This window comes from Eptatretus burgeri, chromosome 10 (genome assembly GCF_056783735.1).
Source record: "Eptatretus burgeri isolate ZD-2024b chromosome 10, Ebu_testis_v1, whole genome shotgun sequence".
Classification (NCBI taxonomy): Eukaryota; Metazoa; Chordata; class Myxini; order Myxiniformes; family Myxinidae; genus Eptatretus; species Eptatretus burgeri.
In genome coordinates, this window is record NC_140970.1 from 92,427,797 (window position 1) to 92,447,474 (window position 19,678).

Here is a 19,678-nt window from a genome sequence, read left to right on the forward strand (position 1 = left end):
TGGAATCCCACCAGACATGGGGATGGGTCTATCCTGGACCTGCATTTAGGGAAATAACTGTCTTGAGGACCTTGATGTTTGTATGCATTAGTCGGATCCGATTCTGAAATCCGTAACAATATATATATATATATATATATATATATATATATATATATATATATATATATATATATATATATATATAAATTTGCTGGTTCCAAAAGTATTCACCCCTTTCGGTCAGTACTTGGTAGAAGCACCTCTTGCAGCAATGACTGCTATGAGTGTTTTGAGTAGGACTCTATCAGCTGTACACAGTGAGATGGTGATATATTTTCCCATTCTTCAGGTGAAAATTGCTCTATTCCTGCGAAGTTTGATTGGGATCGTTGATGTACTGCAATCTTCAAGTCTTGCCATGAATATTTAATTGAGCTGAGTGATGTGCAGTGTTGGGCTTGTGCCATTCGTAATGCTTTAATTTTGACCAAATGTTCAATTTTTGTCTCGTCTGACCATAAACCTTTTCTCCACCATAAACCTAATAATGCCTGGCAGTATCATTAAGATGCTTTTTGGAAAACTCCATACGAGCTTTTACATGAGTCTTTTTTGCCGCGTCGCGTTGCGAACGCTGGCTCTGACAGAGCTCCGCGTTGTTCTTCTTCTTCTGGTGAAGACAAAACCTTTAGGACGCGGCTCTTGGACACATTTGTCCTTGTTTAGTAATGGCTTCTGTCTTGCCACCTTTCCATGGAGGCCAGATTTGTGAAGGGAACGGGATCATGTTGATTGTTAAACACTGACCCCCATCTCAGACAAAAATCCTTGCAGATCTTTCAGTCATTGTTGGATTTACAGTGATGTCCCGCACCAGTTTCCTGCTTGCCCGGCGACTGAGATTGGATGAGTGACCTGATCTGGGTAGATTCTGGGTGGGGTGATATGTCTTCCACTTATTAATGATGGATTTTACTCAACTCAAAGGGATAATGAGTGACTTTGAAATCATCTTATAACCCTCTCCTGAACGGTGCATCTCCCACACTTTATGTCTGACTTATTTGGAAAACTCCTTGATTTTAATGATGGAGATTTACTATACTCAAAGGGACAATGAGTGACTTTGAAATCTTCTTATAATCCTCTCCTGAACGGTGCATCTCCAGCACTTTATGTCTGACTTCTTTGGAAAGCTCCTTGGTCTTCATGTTTGCCTTGTTGGTTGATCAAGTGTGTTGCACCTTCAAACTCCTTAGATAATTGGTGGAGCTTAATTTTTAAGTTCAACTGCTGATTGCATACAGATGAAACATATTACACTTATTTTGTAACCTCTCAAACAAATAATTTGCTCCTGCAGTGAATTCAGATTCATAAAGGAAAGGGTTTTGATACTTATGTAACTGAGAATTTAATCATGTGATTTTCCCTGTGAATCTAACTTATTCACATTTTCGGTGCATTTTTTTAGCTTTATCACTTTGGAGTAGTTTTTGAAGACTATATATTAAATTTGATTTGAAAGCATCATGAAATAAGCTTCGGTGGCATCAAAATGTGAAAACTTTAGAGGGGGATGAATACTTTTGCAGGCCACTGTATCGTTATTGTTTTGTTTTTATTCCCCCAGGTGGAATGGAAACTGAATGGAAAAAATGACACCTCGCTTTGGTTGAATGGAACTGAATTTAATGTCACAGGTAAATGAAGTACATACGCTGAACACCAAACAACATTCTTTTGAATGAAAGATGATAGCGCAAGGTAAACATAATTGTCTTCCTCTGACTGGCTGATATTTGAATCTGGCAAACTTATCATTGTTGGTACATAATGCTTTGCAACATCTATGGTGGATCTGGGGAGAAGGGGTGGGGGAGGGGTTCAGGGAATTTGAACCTTTTGTAAGGCAAATAAGAAGGAACTAGAACACACTTGGCAGATCGCATACCTCAGCCAGGAAGAACAGTTTTGTATCCGTCGGCTAGGCTGGATCAGAGTCCAGACCTTAACCAAAATCTCATTGGCTTGTTCTCGTCACCAAGCTAAACTCATCCACCAAGTTTTTGTCATAACCCATCCACAACTTTTTGAAATATCATTCTCTTTATCATTTGTGACCCTATCTCTCAATGTTGAACAATCATTTTATACATTCTAGTTTCAGGATCCAGATCTTCACCCAATTCTGAAGAATTAATCCTTGTCACAAACCCAATCTGTCGACTAAATTTCGTCTAAATCCATCCATATCTTTTTGAGATATACTGCGAAGAGGCAAACAGACAGACAGTCAAGTAAACAAAGGAGTAAACAAAGAAAATAAAAACCAGCAATTGTGCTTCTTGATGCAGTGTGAATGTGTTAAAGGTCCTTCACATTATTTAATGTCATTCAAGTCTCTTATCACTAATCTAATATTATATTTGAAATCTTTCTTTACATTCCTGCCCTCCTTTGCTTACCAAGCCTGAGGTTCAAAATACATCTTGGCATTTTATGTTTGATGAGATTTAAACCATGAGTGAACGTCCAATGCACATTTATCAAACAACTTCATTGGTTATTGACTTCCGATAATTTCCCACTTGACTGTGACAGAAAGAAAATGAAAGTCTAAACTTCGTCTGACAATTACGCTTGGTTTGCGATAAAATGATCATATTCAAGAACAGATCAGTTGTTGCAGAAACAGCTGTTTTCATAAGCCTGGTGTTGGCTTAGTGGTTCGGGTGGTGGATTCGGATCCTCGGGTTCTGAGTTCAAGCTCCATTGGCCACTGAATTAACATACACCAGGAGGTTGACTCAACCTGTCATCCTTCTGGGGTCGGCAAAATGAGTACTAGTGTACTGGTAAGGGGGACACTGCATCAGCGGCATTGCCGTGTCCCAAGCAATGATGCAACCAGCAGCCACAGGCTGCACTCGTTGGAGAGAGAGAGAGCTGTTTTCATTTTATCGACTTGAGTAGTTTATTTGTTTGTATAAGGCAATGTTTAAAACTGAGCAGTAACTTCAACATGCAAAAGATTAACTTGACAATACAACTTTGATAAACACACAGGACACAGATCAGTGTCAGTAACGTCATTGCACCAATTCATAAAGTTATTCAACATATTTTGGCGACTTCAAATCCCAATCAATCATCGATGATTAATGGTGATTTTTCGTGATGGCAACGCCATGCTTACAGGTGCTTCGTTCGAGCCTGTGTTACAATTTCAGGAAATGAACCCACGATGCATGAATTATTTCCAAATTATGAGAGCTGTTTATCTGAGGTCTGGAATGGAATCTTGAAATGATTTTGTTTATTATCGGTTCGAAGTGCTCTCCAGAAATTACATTAGAGTGCACACTCAGCTCGAATGTAAAATTGTTAAGTTGTGATTTTCAAGATGAACCTTGGGAATATTTTCTCGTATTGCAAAACTTGCAAGATGAGTTAAACTGTCCCCTCTCTATTTTCTAAAATTTTTGATCAGCCTTTAAATCTGTTATTTATATATTTTTTATTTGAGAATGATGTACAAGCCAACAAATTGATTCATAATTACAATGTACCCCTGCATATCAGAACTTTGAACATTGGCCTGAGAATTTCACATTCTCTTTTCTTGTCCTTCAGAGGAACAATCTGTCATCGACAATATGGTGTTGCGGCGTTCGAAGCCAAGTTACGTGACAGTGACTTTCCCAAGCGGGGCCTCAGTCAATGTTACAGCTCAAGTCAGTGCTCTCCAGTTCACCATTAGTCTACCTTCTTCTTTCGACAATAAAACCCAAGGCCTGCTTGGTATGTGCAACATGGAACATGGTGGAGCAAGTGAGATGCTCACTGTTCATTTTACTTTTTTTCAATTAGCACTCACTTGTTGAATAATCATCTTTCTTTCACTCCCATCAATTGTACAAGTTGGTAAACATGCTTTCTTCATTTTAAATTTATCAGACCATCATCCATATGTTAAATTTTAAATGTTGCTGAAATCAAATTCAGGAATAATGAATTCTCTTGTCAATCTTTGTGCACACCTATTAGCATTGATATCCAGCGATTTGTCTTGACATTAATAAAACTGTTGGTATTGAATTAGGATTTCTAAGATACTGTACTACTTTCTTGATGGAGAGCTAAGGTTCATAATTAATAAAATTTCATTACTTAATGGCTGCAAGGGTGTTAACAACGAGGGTATGGATGGAATTTAATAAACAATAAGATTTTTGGTCAAATGCCACTTCATTGTAACAAAGTAATTATACCATTCTCAAAACATTTTGGTGGTGACAATGAAAATGTATTTTCAGGTTTATTTAATGAAAATGAAAAGGATGATTTCATTTCCCGGAATGGAACTGTAATTCCATTTAATGAAGAAGGCCCACCGAGTGAAAAGACTCTCTACTTTGATTTTGGGCTCACGTGTAAGTTACTTACGTTTTCCTATTATTGAATAATTCCCCATACAAAGAAGAAGAGTGGTGGCAGGGTAGCTCATTGAATACCGTGTTTGTCATTGAGTTGTCTCATTTGATTTTGATTCTTGAAATGATCCCTTTACTAAAAACTACCATTCTGGTGCTGCGTCATCAAAAATTAATTACTTCCTTAAAAATATAACAAACAGTTGAAATATGCAGGGAGATTTCATTCCAATGAAGGAAATGTACTTCCTGTCACTAATCCTGCACAAGTGACTTTTTTATGAAGGGTTTGTATTTGTGAAGGTTTTTATTGATATCCTCGAAAAAAACAAAAATAAGTCTTTGGAAGAATCAAACAGATTTGGCAGTAAAACATAAAATAATACACTATGATGATCTGAACATGATTCCATACAAATTGTTATTTTTTGCGGTTGCTCTTAACCCTGTTTAGTTCTCTTAAGTTTATGGGACACTGGTTGAGGATTTTATTTCCCAAACTGGACTGTCCATAAACGAGTCAATCCAATCTGGCAATACTTATTATCAAACAAATTAAAATGAACTATTTTGTGAAGTGCTTGTAATGGAGGGGGAAAAATATCATAAAGCCACAATAATTTGATGGGGAAGAAAGAAAAGGTAAGTACTTTTTGAATTTTAATTGAATTAGATGTCAAAATACATTTTGAAGGAGAAAATATATAAAGGAGAGAAGAAAAGTTGAACTTAAGGATAAAGAAGGTACCGACAACCCCAAAGGTCCTGTAAACAGACAAGTCCAAAAGTAAGTTCTAAAAAGAGAGAGAGAAAGAGAAGGAATATGGTTAATATGAAGAGAAAAGAGCTCCAAAGCTGGGGATTTCGAGAAAAACGGTGATCACCAACAGGTTTCAACCTTATAAAATGCACATCAAGGTGACCAGGATTTGCAAAAAAATTATCCCTGGACTCTGTGTCCTTTTCTCCTGACAAGGTGGAGAGCTTGCTGTCAAACCTTGACTCAGATTCTGCAACCGGTTGAGACGACATCAGCCTACGTGTCCTAAAAACCTGCTCCGCTGCTCTTGCTCACCCTCTCTCTGTTCTATTCACCCTCTCATTTGCTCAACATCATCTGCCATCTGCTTTAAAATCAGCAAACATTACTCCCCTGCATAAAAAGTGCAAAAACAGATCACTGCAACTGCAGACCAATCAGCTTCCTGCCAATCAGCAAGGTTATGGAATCCATCATTGCTTCAGACATTAAATCCTTCCTCTTCTCCAATGGCTTGATTTCCGATCATCAATTTGGTTTCAGATCAGGTCACTCTACCCTGGATATGTGGCTTTTGCTCTCCCAACAATGGATGGAGGTACTCAATGCCAGACGTGAAATCAGAGCCATATCCCTCGACATATCACGTGCTTTTGACATGGTCTGGCGCACTGCCCTCCTCACCAAAGTCTCTTCATGTGGTATCCAACACCATCTTCACTTATGGCTCGCAGACATCCTCTCCTGTCACAGCCAACGTGTGGCCCCAAATGGAATTCTTTCATCCCCTCTTCCTGTCCAGGCTGGAGTTCCTCAAGGCAGCGTTCTGAGCCCTGTTCTTTTTATGGTTTTCATAAATGATCTCTCTGACTCTCTGGAAAATCCTCTTTATATCTTTGCCAATGTGCAAGCCGCAGCTTCTTCACTCTCTGCACATCACGATAAAATAAAAAACTGGTCCAACACGAGGAATGTGCCTTTCAATCCTGACAAATCTCACACTCTCACTATGTTTCTCCGAAAGGACCGTTTAGAAAACTCCCCCATCTACTTTCTCAACAATCCACTGGAAGAAGTCATTTCATTCAAGCTTCTGGGTCTCACTATCTGCCATGATCTTTCCTGGGAAAGCCACATTTCCAACCTGGCCCCCAAAGCCAGTTGCTGACTGGGAATCCTCCATCGTGCATAGTCTTCCTCGGCCCACCTGAGCTCCTGACCACATACAAAGCTTTCGTCCGCAGCCTGATTGAGTACTCCTCTCCCCTCTGGGCTGGTGCTCCTGCCTCTCACCTGTCTCAGCTTCACGCTGTGAAAACCAAGGCATTTAAGAGCATTGGTATCTCCTGCTATGAGGCTGAGACTTTGGTTCTCTCACTCTCCCACCACAGGCATGTCGCTGGTCTTTCTGGCCTCCACCGTCTCCTCTCTGGTCTCTCCCACGCTTATCTCTTTGCGATATGTCCCCACCATATTTTGCAGGGCGCTCAAGGTCCTCAACACCCCTCCCCCTCCTGGTAAAACTACCAAAATTATGAATCACTGCTCACCTTCACTCTTTCATTCCTCTTTTTTCCTGCCTTTGGAATAAACTCCCACAGTCTCTTCAATCCCATTCTTACCTCCAGGCCTTCAAAACAGCTGTTCACCACCACCTCTTATCTTCCCCCATCCAAAATCTTGATCTTTTCTACCCCTGTTAATCCACCCCAAACCCACCTCCTTCAAATTCCCTACTTTCCTTCCTGAAAGTCTCTGTAATGTCCAACTTGTATACCCTGTGTTCCCTGCCCCAACCCTCTCCCTTCCACAGATCTCCTAATGTCTCTGTTCCCCAATTTTGTCCTTCCCTCTCCTGTCCCTCTTGTCTCATGCCCCACTTGCTGTGCATTGTGTGTTAGCTCTCATATGAGCCTCGACAATGTATCAAAAAAAACCCAGTATGGAATGGATATTGTTGATGAGATGGCCGGGAAGTACTCTGTCAAAGCAGAATCTCATAGATGTCCACTTCATGTGTTTCACAACATTCTTTACCTGTCTGCTGTAAATGCATGGGTCCTGTTCAAGTCAGTGACTGGGAAACATATCAGCCAATGAGACTTCATTGCACAATTTGTTGACGAGCTCTGACAGGGGTACATGTCAATCACCACCACGAGAACAACAACAGTTGAGTAGTTTGGAGGATGAGCCTCCAAAAAAGTGCATGCGGAAACAATGCCAAGTCACCACATGCAAGAACAAAACGGTGGACAGCTGTGCAATGTGCAACAAGTTCCTTTGTGGAAAATGCACTGGGCAGGTGGTTAAAAAGTGCACAGCTTGCTGTCAGATGCAAGAAAAAAATGGTGGACAGTTGTGTGATGTGCAAAGCTGTGTTTCAAGTAATCTCATCATTGCAAGCAATAAATATGTGTTTGACAATTGATTTCTTGCTTTACATCATATCATGACCAGCTTTTTCCATCAGCGGTCAAATTGATTGCTTGCATCGGTTTGATGTGTGTGGGCAAGGCTGGCGGTTCTTATCAAGGACAGTGTTGAGGTATCATTATTTTAATCAAGCGATAACAAAGAAAGTTGTTTTAGAAATTGCTTTTCGAATTGAGGAGGACTTTCTGGAGTTCCCCTGCTTCATCCAGCCCATGGATCGACCAATATGAATCCACCAAGTTCTCAAAGTAAAATCTTAAAACTTTGATTTTTTTTGTCACTTTCTAGGGGAGGTCTTAGAAAATGAGCGCATCATGCTACAAACAACGAACCAAAGCAGTAGCGATTTTACACCAATGTTCATGGATGATGTCATAAACAATGCTTCTCCTGCTGACCTTCAAAGAGGAACCAATCTCTGTGGAAATGACACCTCCTGCTTGTTTGACTTCCTCACAACAAATGACACAGAAGTTGGAGAAGCCACATTAAATGCAAAAAAGCAAATGGATGAAACAAAATCATCACTCAGTAAGTAGCCTCATTATGCACAAAATTTAGTGGCCCTCTGATGTTGATTAGCTCTTGATATTACAGCTGCATTGAGGTTTTACAATGCTATTTTAAAACACATTAGTTTTGCTCTTTACCATGTCACGTATACAGTCTCACCAGACAAGATGTTTACCATAGCTCGAAGTTAGATAGACAGAAAATACTAAAGTGAATCAAACTATTTCTCTTTCAGATGCTTTTCCACCAAACATAACTGGTGAACACGAGCTTCAATCTTCAATAAACAATGAATTTACAACAACATATTTAACTGATGGTGAAAACGTCACATTTTCTTTGGATACAAACTCCACCGAGATAAACATCACAGGTAAGAGTGGTCTCAATCTATAGTGTTTTGATTCATATTTTTGCAGTATTCATTGCAATTTTCATACTTATTATCCATAATAATAAATATCAGTGTGTGTCAGTGTATCATTGCATCAGTGTGTGTTCAATCAGTCAGTATGTCTCTGCATTAACTCCAAAATCATGAAATCTAGTGGCCCCAAACTTTGCTTGCATACTAAGGGAACTCTGAGGGAATGCAAGAATGAAAATTGGGTGTTTAGGTAAATTTAAACACCCCTTTGGAAGATAATTTAATGGGCGCTCATCAAAAAGAACAAAACAAGCCGCATGAAGATAGCGGCATGCCATCTTTGTCAGTTCGCTGGGGTCTTAAGCTTCCATTTTGTTCGACCTGCTCAACAATGCCTTGATTTGCAACAGGCCACAATGGTTTCTTAAAGATAAAGCACCCAATTTTTTTTGCACTTTCCTCACTCACAATATCGAATGCCTCCTCTTCATACCTACAAATCGCTCTGTACATCACTTTTGTAAGTGCTATCCTTTTCATATTAGGAGCTTGGAGCGATTTCATGCTTTATATGATGGAATTTTCCACGATAAACTCTCACAGACTAATTTAAGTACGTAATCGAGTTATGATTTTGGCTTTGAGGATTGAAACTTGAGGACTTCACTTCTTAAAGCACAGCGGATTAAAATATTTACTTTCAACTTAACTTTTTCTACTGAATGGAGAATTATATTTAGTGAAGAAAAGATTAAGGAAAGTTTTGAAATTAACCAGCTTCATTGACCTTGTTTCATTGAGTGCAACAAAAATAACTTAATTCAGTGCAATGAAAACAATTAACCAGCAGGATCAATGCGATGGCATTCTCCAGATTTTGGAAAGGAAAAGAAAGTCGATTAAAGATCAAATTGAAAGAACAAACGATTAAAACATCATGGTAGAATTCGGATGGGCAAAGCAATTTTGAAAAATTTCCCCTCAATTTGTTTTTTTCTCAGGAACGCATTCCCCCTTTAATACATTTCAAAAGTCAATGAGATTTTGAAGTTTGATTGAAACGATGTTTTCCATAAACATATCGATGATGGAAATACATAGAAGTGCCAGTATATAGGCATGTGTGTATGTATGTTTATTTATATATATATATATATATATGCATACATACAAACATGTGTATATATGTATGTATATATGTATGTATATATGTATATATATATATATATATATATATATATATATATATATATATATATATATATATATATATATGTATATATATATATATATATATATGTTGGGGTGGTCCAAAACCAGTAAAAAAAAAATAATTAAAATTCAGACGTCTCCACAAGCCTTAAATTATTCCACTATGATTCACTAACGCGCATAAAAGCATTTAAGTTGATCGGAGGTGATTTAGAGGTCGCTCCTATGACGACTTTTAGTTTCATGTGTTGGTTAAATTAGGGTATGGTCAGGTATGATTACGGGTACTTCTGGATGTCCGAGGTGGAAATGGAGTGCATTTTCGAACTCTATCGGGTCGAGTTACTCTAAGAAATGACTGCACCGAACATCAAATTCACTACCATTTCGAAAATATGACCTAAAACAAGATTTATCATTACTGGAGTTGAGTAACTAATCCTACTCATTTCGATATTTTATAATCTATAATTAATTTGTTGTCCGTCTAAACATTTGTTGGAGTAAATCGACCCCATGAGTTCAAAAATGCAGTCTAATTTCACCTCGGAAGTTCAGAAGTGTACGGATTCGCATCTCACCATACCCTAATTTTTCAATCAATGGAATTACATACTATTAGAATATTTCGTCTCATTTACCAAATACCACTATCATCTCCGCCTCTATTGCTGTCTCCACTCCCACCTGAACTTATTTCTAGCCGGCCCAACATCCAGTGTTTTATATTCAATGATTCACGAAAAATATGTTGGTTATTTATTTAGTTTTAACCTTACCTTTGTTTCTGTACTTTGTCTTGACATCAACGAGCGTGTAAAATGCAGCTTCACAAAGATACATTGATCCAAACAATGTCAGAATTCAGAGGTTGGTGTGAGATCAAAGCGTAAACAGGAAGGCACGTGACCAAGAACGTCTCTTGATCCAGTTTTTTGAAATCTTTTTCAGCCGGGGAGTTGAGCTTTAACTCAAGAAACTCCTTTTGCACTTCGTCTGAAATATCAGCTACTTCACATTGAAAGGGGTTCCTCATGAATTTCCAGGCTTCGCGCTTCTCATCTATATCCAGAAAGTATCTGATAAATTCTGCTTTAAATTCAGTCAGATGAGTAATTATTTGTTTTGTTTTTTTAACTCAGACTAAAGGTAACTGAATGAGAGCAGAATCCAAGTTCGCAAAACTGGCTGTATTTCCATCCTGAATTCGACATTTCCAGAGGTCGAGTTTGGCCAAGAAGGCTCAAATGACGTCATGGTGCATGATTTATGTTGATGTTTTTCCCTTGGAGTCCCTCGTGACAAGAAAGCAAAAGAATTGTTTCACTGTGGAGAAACGAGAATGGTTTCAGAGCTGCCATGGTTTGGTTCAGATGAAACATTTAAAACTTCGGGATGATTTCATTCTGGAAGAGAATGATTGCAGATATTACGGAAGTATTTGGGATAATAAAATGAATAGGCAATGTAGATTCAGCCTTATTTTTGAGAAATAGTGCAAGTTTATAGGAATTACATGGACGGATATAGATATAAGATAAAGAGAGGAATATATGAGACAAGGACACTTAATTCTATTTTTTACGAGTGGAACTGTTTTCCTGAAAAGCTAATGGAAATAAGACAACTGCATTCGTTTAAAATAAATTTTCATGAACACATAACAGCAGACGGAATGGAAGTGTATTTCACTGGGACAAGCACCAGTGGAACTGTGACACAGTTCATGCATTAATGTTTCTGCTTCTCTGAATGGTGTCTTGTTTTAATTTCTCAATCTTGCCATCGGTTGCCATGCTTAGAAGTCAAAGAGAATATAAATAAGGATGATTTTCTTTCAATAAGTTGAAATTGTTTTAAAGTCCTGAAAGCATTTTGGTAAATTTGTTGTTTTAACAAGTGCACAAGTCTTGTTTTTGAGATGTTCTTACAAGGCTGTGGTAAGTTCTGACGGTAGTATGAAAGTTCTATTTGCAGTTACCCATGGAAAACCATCTTTGTTTGGCTTGAGAATATTTCTGCTCTGTATTTATTGATCTTTTCTTTTGCCCACATTGTTGCAATTTTGTTCCTGCTTTCAGCGAGTGGCTTGTTGACATGGCGTCCCACATCCGTGGAGCGCACATTTGCCATCGTACTGGCTACAAACGGCAAAGCCACTGGCCAGCTTGCTCTCTCTCTCATTGTGTGTGGCTGCATGAACAACGGAACTTGCGACTATGAGCACGAATCTACATTAGAAACTGGAGATAGCAACAGCACATTCAAGGCATGTCTCTGATTTTTTTTTTTTGGAGTTATCTGTGGTTTGGCAGCCATTTTAATTTTGTAATCGCCAATTAAACAAGTTCTCATTGAAAAAAATATAACATCCCTGAAACTTTTTGTTTTTATTTGGAAAAGCTTTGTTCTTTTCCACAAAATGATCTCATTTCCTGTAAAATGGGTTTTTCTGTTTTGTAATCCAATCTGAGTTTGGAGCTGATGATTTGGGATTCTAGCATCAAATTATTTGCACTTGTTGATCAAATATATACTCTTTCAATGTTGTGGGATCAAAAAAATGATGTGCCACACGACTATTGCCAGAGAGATCGTAACCACCAGGGTGTACCTGACACTCATCACCCTACTTGTGTTCCACATAAATCGACATAGTCAGGCAGCCGTGATAATTAGACATCTATCTCAAAGCGAAGCATGATTGGGGTGGGGATAAATTGGGATTTAGTGGTGACTTAAAAAGTATGAGAACCATTCAAGGCCATATAAACTATCCTATAGGGGGCTTTCATGAGTAGCGGGATCTTTTTTGTCAATCTGCACAATGCCTGAAGAGCTTCTGAGTTTTAATGTCACTCTGTTGATTCATCTGTCATCCACTAATTTGTTTGTTCTACATTTTATTAAACACATACAAACCCCACAATGTTGCATTTTCCACTTGAAAATAATTTACATACTACATCATTGGAGTTGTCAATTTAAATTTAAATACACAAAAATAGAGGTCCTAACAGTAGATTGAGACACAGACATGTATATTACAGGGTAAAATACTTCACCATCCCATCCACACTACTTTTCGTTGACTGCTTATTGTTCCCATCTGAGCATTTGATTCATGATGCTTGTACATCATGTGGCATTCAAATATATCATGTTCAATGTCTTGTGATGTGTGTGTGTGTGTGTGTGTGTGTGTGTGTGTGTGTGTGTGTGTGTGTGTGTGTGTGTGTGTGTGTGTGTGTGTGTGTGTGTGTGTGTGTGTGTGTGTGTGTGTGTGTGTGTGTGTGTGTGTGTGTGTGTACACACATCTTCAATCACCTTTCCTGATTCTCCATAGAAAGGAGTTTTTACGGTGTTTGTGAACCGTTTTTCTTTCATGAAGTTCTACCTCGCTGTCAGCTACAAATATCTATTTCCTTGTATGCAGGTTGCGTCTTGCAACTGTACTCAAGGCTACACTGGCTCAAACTGCAGCGATGATTTAGACTCATGTTTGGACAACCCATGCTTCCCTGGAGTCAATTGTACAGACTTTAAAGCTCCCTTATTGGGCTTCAACTGCAGCTCGTGCCCACCTGGGCTTGTTGGGAATGGCAGCAAGTGCTTTGGTAAGATTTGTTGGTACAATTGAAACAATCTGGTGTTGTGCACACCTGGAAAAAATATATATCTAGTGTATGGTAGTTATCATGCGTGTTATGTGGGAATGTTTCAGCACAAACAACACGCCAGTAAATACATTCTCCAGTTTAAATAATGCAATCGTCAATTATCTTGCTTCATACAAACTGCAATTCCTCAAAAAAAATTACTGTGCACACTTTTGCCACAAATTGTCCTCTTGATCTCACAATTGAACAACCAGAAATTTTCACTGTAGTTTAAACAACCAACCAGAAGGAATAATTATTTTCTGCCACCCAGAGGTAGAGAATAGTTATTGTATTACACTGGTCAGATTAATGAAAAAGCCATCCAAAGACAACTGCTTTGCCCATTGGGACTCTATCTTGCAAGTGGTTGCAAGTTAATCTGACCAAAAACTTCCACTTTGCACAATAACGAACTCCATCGTATCGAAGGTTACAAAGTGATCTGATAAAGTTTATCTTGGATTTCAATATGCCAAAAAACCCTTGCTATAATTTATGTTCGTGGTCCGGTTACGATCTTGTTATCTGTTTTCCTCGAAGCACACTGTTTGGTGCTCTTGTAACTTTGTTCTCTGTCGCATGGCTTCCAAGGAAAACCTGTCCCATGGCTTCCAATTAAATGGTCCATAAGTCTGCAAAGCTCCTGATTCCATTAAGGTTCTGGTGTTCTGACGTTAGCTTTGGGCTTTGGCCCCAAGTCTTTGAGATTGTATACCTCCGTCCCCTTCCAGAAAAATCAGTTTGCTTCACCAATTTCAATACAACAAACTACTTATTTCTCTTTCAGATTGTACTTTAAACGACGTTGAGGTGTTGTGGAATCATTGTAGTTTTAATGAAAGTTAAATATTTAACATAAATAATAAAAAATAAACCAATGTCACCCCCAGGGTGACCAGTATCTTGCCAAAATGTGACCACGTGAGACTTCTTTAAGGTCACACAGAGGTGAACAGTGCTGCTATCCACCAGGAGCGACTCCTTGAGGAATATCTGCCTACGAGAGATTCCGATGAGAATCGTTCTACAGAGTAACCATGAAAAATATGTGTTTGCCTCATAACGTCACCAAATGACGTCTTAATGTCTCAAGCTTGACATATCTAGAAAGCACTCATCGAGGTGTTCAATTTGAGGTATTACACGATATGGTACCTAAGATTTCAAAATTTGACCTTGGGGTCAAAAACTTTCGACCTCCAGTGCTAACCATGAAGGTAAAGGCCGATCACCACCAAAAATTAATCAGCTGAGCGCCAGACCATGAACTATATTCCCATGAAGATTGAAGACGATCCAATCAAAATTACTCAAAAAATAATGGTTTCGTCGACTCCCCTGATTTGCAACAAAGTGACCTTGACCTTGAAAATTTTATGCGCTGAAAGGGACCTCTATCGGACTCTGATATGCGAAGTTACAAAAATTTCCAATGATAACTGTGCTCTGCAGAGTGATCGATACGTGATTACAGACAAAAAATATATACAAGCTGACTAACATATCCCAAAAACTTCGTTTTGGCAAGATAAAAATCGCACCTGTGTCTGAAGGAAGTGGTTCAGTTTGGCATTTTAACATGAAATAGGTAAAGCCAAGAAACGAACCAAACCCCATTATATTTACCCTTTGGAACCCTTTAGAACTACCCTTTAGAAGCCTCCAGAATTACACTTGAAAACCCTTTTAGAAATAAACACGGTGGTTTAAAAAGGTTCTTCTACATTTTTCACGGATGGATTGAGGGACATATCCAAATATTAAAGTGGCTTCACTGCTTAAAAATTTCTTGTTAATCGTTTCGCCAAAAGGGCAGTTGAAAGTGAGTTCATTTTATTTATTATCCTTGTCTTGCCTTTGGTCCATGATGTCACACAAATTCCTCCATGATAATTACTGGCAGATATTGATTTGAATAGTCAGTCTGAAAACTCCTGCTGTTTTAGCTTGGTTATGGAATAGCAATATTCATGTCATGAAATATGAGAAACAAATCACCAAGAAAGGTTAAAAATTAATGTATTTTTGTTACTATCCTACAGATGATGATAATTGCAAGAACAACCCATGTGAGCATAATTGTATCGACATTTATGCTGATTACAACTGCAGCTGCAATTCTGGCTACATTGTTTCAGCATCTGACATCAATAAATGTGAAGGTAGGCAATTGCTTTTATTAATGGAGGTGATGGCAATTTGCAGTTTTAAAAGATATGATGAGTTGGATGGAATGGTGCATGACATTTTTGATGGGAATGTTGGTGTTTGACAGTTTAAATTTGTGTCACAGGAGGAGCGATTTCATTTGGTTCAAATTTGACTAGACATTTGTTTATACTCATCACTAACCTTGTCTGTATAATTACAAAAACGATAACTGTTCCACTCTCTTTATCTCACTTGTAGCCTTCTTGATATTCAGCACGTCAATTAAAGCGGGAAACATGTCGTGGATATTCATTACCAGTGCAATAAAGATAAAAATTCTAATTAATAATCAATGAATACTAATTGATGATACAGTATGTATATATATATATATATATATATATATATATATATATATATATATATATATATATATATATATATATATAATCTGCCTTTATCACCAAAGTGTGGAGTTCGTGGTTTTGAGCCATCATCACATGTGATGGTGTGTTCCATGCAAGGGAAAATACTTTTTGGCTGCCAAATAGAAAAGTTTCCAAACACAATGTTGAGAGAGACAGAGACAGACAGAGATAGATCTATTTTTAAAGCTTTGATCCTTTAATTTCTAGACAAATATTCTCGCGACTGTGGCTGCAAAGTTGAATCTTCAGATCCAGTTGTGGTGGACGGGCAGTTAACACTGACCAAGCTGGATCGCCGAGTTGTTTTGCTTTGGAGGCAGAGACGTGATCCTCAGAGGTTATGGCGCATGTGGGAGGGGAAGGGCGGCACGGATGGAGCAGATGGATGCCCAGCACAAGGGGTTTATACTTGAACCCATGTCAGATACACAGACACCAGCAAATTAAAAATAAACACAGGGATTTAATGAAAATAGATGAAATATTTACAAGGGTAATGATTCATAATCGAAAAACAAAATGTGAGGAAAGTTAAAGCCGAAAGGCGAGGCGCTTCCACACATGGACTTTAATGCAGACAAGGGGAAAACAAAAGAAAAGCAAATTCTCTCTTTATTCTGGCACTTATCTTTGTCTGGAGGTGGTCTTTCTTGAACATTGGTATCGAGGTGCTTCATCCTGCGTGGGAAGATGCACCCAAAATGGCGCCAAGCCACTCTCTGGGTGGGAAATGTACTTGAGGTAATTAATGAGGTGGTATTCAACACCAGGGCTCACCAACTGCCGTGCGACTTCCTTGTCGATCGCACTAGCTGACGGCGCTACCCTCTACAGCATGACACCGCTCCTTTCGGTGACATACACGAGGCTTCAAGGTTGGTCTCTCACGACCCAGCCAAGATGCAATGGCCAGCATCTTGCTCCACCGCACGAGCCAATTCGCCAAAAGCTTGAATACGAAAATGGTTCCATCTTCTTCATCTGTCGAAGGAAAGCCAGCTGTAATGCCCTAATCATACACACCATCTCCTAGTTCCGTCATCTCTCGACTGCGTCCTTCACTCAACCCAACAAACCAACTGCTCTTCCTCCTCGCTTCTGACATCCTGACCCCCAATCATCCACCTCCGGGGGCGTGGTGTCACCCGCTGTCACCCTTGGAGGAGGGGCTTCTTGCCTACTTGGTCATCCAGCTTGGTTGTAATTATTTTTAAGGACATGATCCCCCTTTATCACTGGTCTTGAAATACAAAAACATAAGGAAAAGGTCACAGGGGGCAATGACATACTGGGGAAAAATTGGTCTTGATACCTATCTAATTAACACAGCACCACCCCCTGGGTGGTGTCAAGTAACACATGCTCACAGTTTCCCAGCTTAATTTACATTGAGATGTCTCCTTTACGTCCATGGACCAGGCAACTCGATACTATCCTAACTTTGCTATTAAATCCCTCCATCTACCCCACAAACATAACAATATATTTGAGGTGAAATTTAAAAAGAGATCTGATTTATTTTTCCCAAAATATGTGTCTGGCTGTTTCTCTTGTGTGAATATCACCCATTGCATATGATCATAACAATAATGGAAGGGGACGAGAGGGATGAGAGGTTTTCTCATAAACTTGGCTGTGTGCTTGCATTCACATCAAAAATCCTGGCTAATTATGGGGGTTTCCCAGATTAAACTTCTTTCGGCTGTATGCATTTGTTAATTATGTAGGCCTCTAAATGTTTTTAGTCAGAACTCATTGGGGATCAAATCGATGTCTACTGATGTTCTTGTACTAGATTTATGGACATGCAATATTACAGATCAGTGAAAGAAATCTCTACTTTTCTAATACCTTCAGAGTTTTTGATCATGTTGTATTCCGTTTCTTTACTTCATATTCTCCACATATGATGAGCACAATATTTTGACATGTTTGATACATTCATGGGATTGGTAAAATGTAACATCCTTTTCAGAAACTCAAGCAATCTTGCTTCAACATGCTTTGCAAAATGAGGCATCATTTGCTCGTTCCAGCATTCCAGAATTTAAGTTTGCTGCATTTCCACTGAAGCTTATTGCATGGCTTGTGATTGCTGAAACATCAATAACTGCCACAGTATTTTTCAACAAGAAGACGGAACATTAAATTAATTGCAGAGCCTCGCCGGGGTATATATGTTGTATTTATAATTGGGAGTGAACGATCGAAATGAGAGTAGATCTGCATGTACATTCACATATTGAGTGTCCTAAAGACAAATTTCAATACCCTCTCCTGCCCCCTTGGTCATGGCCGAGGCTAAATGAGCTCCTCAGATGCAAAAGACACAAATCCGGAAAAAAATGATCCTCTGGCACAAGTTAATCGAGCGATTCCGAACAAACTAGAAGGGCACTTGGCAGAGCACATACCTCCACCACACAATGCCTGATCCACGAGAACATATCGGCCCAATACATTTTTGAAATATCATGCCATACTGTATATCGTTTATGGCCCCATTTATCTTTGTTGAAAATTCACTTTAAAAATGAAATCATTTTCGTATCCAGATCCAGATTGGGATCTTCACCAAAATCGAATCAATTGGTCGTGGTCACATACCCACCTGTCCACCAAGTTTCATTCGAATCCGTCCACAAGTTTTTGAGATATCGTGCTATATATTGGCTTTTTTTTTTGAGCCCATCTCTCAATGGTGAAGAATCACTTAAAAATTATCAAATCCTGATTCAGATCTTCACTAAAATTGAATAATTTATTTCGTGTCACACACTCAACGTGCCCACCAAGTTTTGTCTGAATCCGTTCACCACTTTTTGAGATATCGTGCTATATTTCGCTTTTCTCCCTGTCTCTCAAAGGTGAAGAATCACTTTAAAAAGCTACTAGCTGGATCCAGATCCAGATCTTCACCAAAATCGAACCAGTTTGTCCTCAGCACACACCCAACCTGCCCACCAAATTTCTTCTGAATCAGTCCACAACTTTTTGAGACATCCTGCACACAAAACAAACAAAGAAACAGACAGGGGTGAAAATATAATCCAACTTCGGTGGCAGAGGTAACTAGTAATGTCTGCTGATTCAAAGTCGGTGACTAATGAGTCAAACTGATGTGCAGTTGAAACAACAATGTGATAGAATAACATCCTGACAAATGTCTGTGGAGTAAAATTGTAAATCTACGCAATTATACTGCCTTCCTCGAAACCCAAAACATCAAAATGAACCAATTAAGATATTCGTTTAAAGACAACAATATGTTCGTTTAAAAGTGTAATCGTTGAATTTGGGGGCAAAAAATTGTTCATGTGAGATCCTCATCTGGATTTCCAGAATTACTGCTAACTAGTAACTACCCCTCAAATGTTGTTTGTTCCGCTTCTGTGAACAATAACATTTAATTCACTGCTTGTTCTTCAAGTCTGAAAATCTATGACTGCTTTATATACTCGTGTCCTGTTTCCAACAGATATCAATGAATGTGACAATTCAACTTTGTGCGTGAAAAATGCCGATTGCATCAACCTGAATGGAACCTACAATTGCACCTGCCGGGAAGGATTTATTGGAAACGGTGATATTTCCTGCGCAGGTGTGTTGGCTTGATTCATGTGCTGAATTATTTCAACTCAATCAGGATCAGATTCATTCAACAGTAATCTGTTACTCATCGTTGGAAGTTTTTGTAATGCCTCTACTGTTTACCCCAAATAGCTTTTCCC

The 19,678-nt window shown here is 38.8% G+C and overlaps 1 protein-coding gene across 1 annotated transcript in view; it reads left to right on the plus strand.

The window, feature by feature from the left end:
* Nucleotides 1-19,678, plus strand: part of LOC147019124 (uncharacterized) — a 223,369-nt gene that overhangs the window by 134,133 nt on the left and 69,558 nt on the right. Inside the window, exons 60-68 of the mRNA XM_085899932.1 lie at nucleotides 1,616-1,685; nucleotides 3,619-3,786; nucleotides 4,302-4,418; nucleotides 7,903-8,145; nucleotides 8,363-8,500; nucleotides 11,788-11,975; nucleotides 13,143-13,323; nucleotides 15,411-15,530; nucleotides 19,426-19,548. Of these exons, the coding sequence (XP_085756058.1) occupies nucleotides 1,616-1,685; nucleotides 3,619-3,786; nucleotides 4,302-4,418; nucleotides 7,903-8,145; nucleotides 8,363-8,500; nucleotides 11,788-11,975; nucleotides 13,143-13,323; nucleotides 15,411-15,530; nucleotides 19,426-19,548 (1,348 nt within the window). The remainder of the gene's footprint in view (nucleotides 1-1,615; nucleotides 1,686-3,618; nucleotides 3,787-4,301; nucleotides 4,419-7,902; nucleotides 8,146-8,362; nucleotides 8,501-11,787; nucleotides 11,976-13,142; nucleotides 13,324-15,410; nucleotides 15,531-19,425; nucleotides 19,549-19,678) is intronic.